The following is a 3,085-nucleotide window of genomic DNA, read 5'->3' as shown; positions in this document are numbered from 1 at the left end:
AAAAAAAAAAAAAACTATAAATTGCATTCCTGGAAGATAAATCTGCATCCCAGATAGCAAAACTTCAAGCAAATGATTTCCTGGGTCTAGTTTAAATCTTTTATTTCTCTCCTTTGGAAATGTGAATTGGAAATATATTTCAGTAGTTGGACAACTGTTAAACTCCTCTTTCATTTGGATTTGAATTTCAGATGTCAATTGGTATCTTAAAATGACTAAATCTCAGTAGGACTGTTATTTGTCCTTGAGGTTTTTCTCCTTTATTTAATCATGGTGAATATAGACTTTTAATTCCATTTATGTATGGTAATGTTGAAGCTGATAGGAATTCTTTGCATTTCCCCAGCATGCCCTGCTTCGTAATCTCTTTTTCTGTTGTTAATACAAAGATTTATTGTAACAACTAAGGACTTGGTGACTGTATTGGGAGTGATCAGCAGTCCCTGCAAAACAGATGAAACAGGTCAACTGTGGTATTGCAGATAAATACACTTATCTTAAACTTTAATGGGGATTTAAAAAAAAATAATCGCAGTGGCTTTCTGCATATGCAGAGTATGCTTTGTGCCTGTGCTTTTTTGAATGGATAAACTTTCTTTTTGTTCCATTTATTTAATAAATACTTTTAATACATTGTTGTTATTTTCCCTCAAAGCATTTGTCAGACTGTCACGGAATTATCTAAATCAATCTGTGTATGTATTCTTCTCTTCTGAGAGCCAGGTATCTGGAAATCAGAACTGGAGTATTAACTCTTTAATTCCCTGTGCTTTACATAATGTTATGATGTGGAATACTTACAAAAAACATAAAACCATGACATTCCAGCCCTTATTCCACATCACTGTATCATGTTTAATATATTTACGTATATACAAACAAGCAATAATTAAAATGCATTACATATGTGTCTCTGGAATTACTGACTGCACTCCCCCAACATCAGATTCCCTTGTGGTACACATTGGCCATCCCCATTTTTCTCCATCACTAAAATGAAGAACAGATTCATAGTGGCAGTTGCTAAAAAGGAGAAAAAAAAAAAAAAATACTCAGTACAGTGTCCAGAGCCTGGCAGACTGCCCAGCCTACAATCTAATCTATGGAAGTCAAAGCTAGCTACCAGTGCTCTGCAACTCTCTGACTTAAAGAAATCCTTTTTCTCTTTTCTGCTAGTGTTAAACGGTTCAGAGTGCCTGCATTCTCCACCAAAATCTGTCACGGAGTTATCTAAATCGATCTGTATCCATGATGGGGCAGCAGGCCTGCAAGCTTACCAGCCCAAAAAAAGGGAAAGGGAAAGAGGGGCAAGAGGGGGATGGGAGCTGTGCCCAAAGACAGAACAGCAGCAATGATCTGAGAAGGAAAGTTGATTTTACTAAATATGCAAGATAACACAATAACATATAATATAATTGGAATTGAGGCTAATAAATAAAATGAGACAGACGGTGTCCAAAACCGAAGGCTTTACTTTGAAGGTGGAATGGCTGGGGAGCCACCCACACACTGCCAAGCAATGAGAGAGAATCCCGTCACTTGTGGGTCTTCCCATCTGAACACAGTGATGTCCTCTGGGGTATGTAGTTCTTCTCGTCTGAGAACCAGGTATCTGGAAGTCAGTCCACGGACTCGACAGGATGTTAGGATGTGGAATACTGATTAAAAAAATCATAAAACTATGACACAGACACAGAACAGCTCTTGCTGGGTCCTCCTCACTGAGGTCATAACAACACTCATAGAACCACAGATTGGCTTGGAGCAGAAGGGTTCTTAGAGCTCACCCAGCCCCAAGCCCCCTGGCATGGGCAGGTTGCCCCCCACCAGCTTAGGCTGCCCAGTGCCCACCCAGCCTGGCCTTGAGTGCCCCCAGAGAAGGGCACCCACATCTTCTCTGGGCAGCTGTGCCAGTGCTTCACTGCCCTCTGGGTAAAGCATTTCCCCCAACATGGAATCCAAATCTCTTTTCATTTTAAACATTTCCCCTTTGTCCTATCACTATTAGACCACATAAAAAAGTACTTCTTAGATTGTGCTTTATTTTAAAGGCAGCTGTACTTTATTTTAAAGATAGATCTTCTCCTTTGAGGGTATTTCCTTCAAACTCAGGCTGCAGAGTTCCTATCTCCTCTGCTGCTGTTGGACTGGGGGCTGCTTGAATCTCCATTGCATTTATACATCTCCATTTCTGCAGAAACTGGAGCATAGGAAGTTCTGCACAAGTGTGCACAAGAACTTCTTCACGGTGAGGGTGACGAAGCACTGGAAAAGGCTGCCCAGGGGGGTTGTGAAGTCTCCTCCTCTGGAGATATTCAAGACCCGCTGGACACCTACTTGTGTGACCTGGTGTAGGGAACCTGCTTTGGCAGGGGAGTTGGACTCGATGATCTCTGGAGGTCCCTTCCAACCCCTACAATTCTGTGATTCTGTGATTTCCCTTTGCCTTCTTTCCCATCCTTTGACCCATGTGAGCATCTTTTAATAACCAACGCATCATAAAAGCAAATCATATCTGATTAAAGATGCCATGTTTGGCCTCAGTTCTGCTTTAAGCCAAGGGTTGCAGTGTAAGAACATCCTGATGTCCTTCCGTTTGTGTGAAACAGTGCTCTGCCATATAAGCAGTCAGCCGATGGGATCAGGATGGAGACTTCGCAGGAGCCCTGCTGCACTCCGAATACCTCCCTATACCTCCCTTTTTCTGTTCGTGGTGCACTTCCTGGCAGCATCAAATGACAATATTTCCGTCGTGAAATGTAGCTTTCAAAGCGCTCTGGGTTCCCAGTGAAAACTCTGGGACTCAGAAAAAGAAGAACGCAGCAGTTTCAGGGTGCAAGGAGCAGGCTGTGGCGTGAGCGGGTGTCCGGTATCCGTGTCCGTGTTCTGCGTCTTTACAGTGTTCGTCGGAGCCCTCACAGCAGGGCGACCGCGGTGCCCTCGCCCAACACCGCGCGGCTCTCAGCCGCATCCCTGTCACTTGGAAGCGGTGCGAAGGCGTAAGGAGCTGCGGCGGCCCGGCTCCTCCTCGACTGTGTTCTGGATTTTGTTTTGGAGATCGATTTCCTGCTGCCGCCCGCCCTCC

At 43.8% G+C, this 3,085-nt stretch overlaps 1 protein-coding gene across 1 annotated transcript in view; it reads left to right on the top strand.

Annotated features, from left to right (window-relative positions):
- Positions 1 to 3,003, top strand: part of MCIDAS (multiciliate differentiation and DNA synthesis associated cell cycle protein) — a 4,037-nt gene extending 1,034 nt beyond the window's left edge. The window contains exon 4 of the mRNA XM_031557243.1: positions 2,764 to 3,003. Coding sequence (XP_031413103.1) covers positions 2,764 to 3,003 — 240 coding nt within the window. The remainder of the gene's footprint in view (positions 1 to 2,763) is intronic.
- The last annotated feature ends 82 nt before the right edge of the window (positions 3,004 to 3,085 follow it).

Source organism: Meleagris gallopavo, chromosome Z, assembly GCF_000146605.3.
Source record: "Meleagris gallopavo isolate NT-WF06-2002-E0010 breed Aviagen turkey brand Nicholas breeding stock chromosome Z, Turkey_5.1, whole genome shotgun sequence".
NCBI lineage: Eukaryota > Metazoa > Chordata > Aves > Galliformes > Phasianidae > Meleagris > Meleagris gallopavo.
This window is presented reverse-complemented; position numbering and strand designations above follow the sequence as displayed.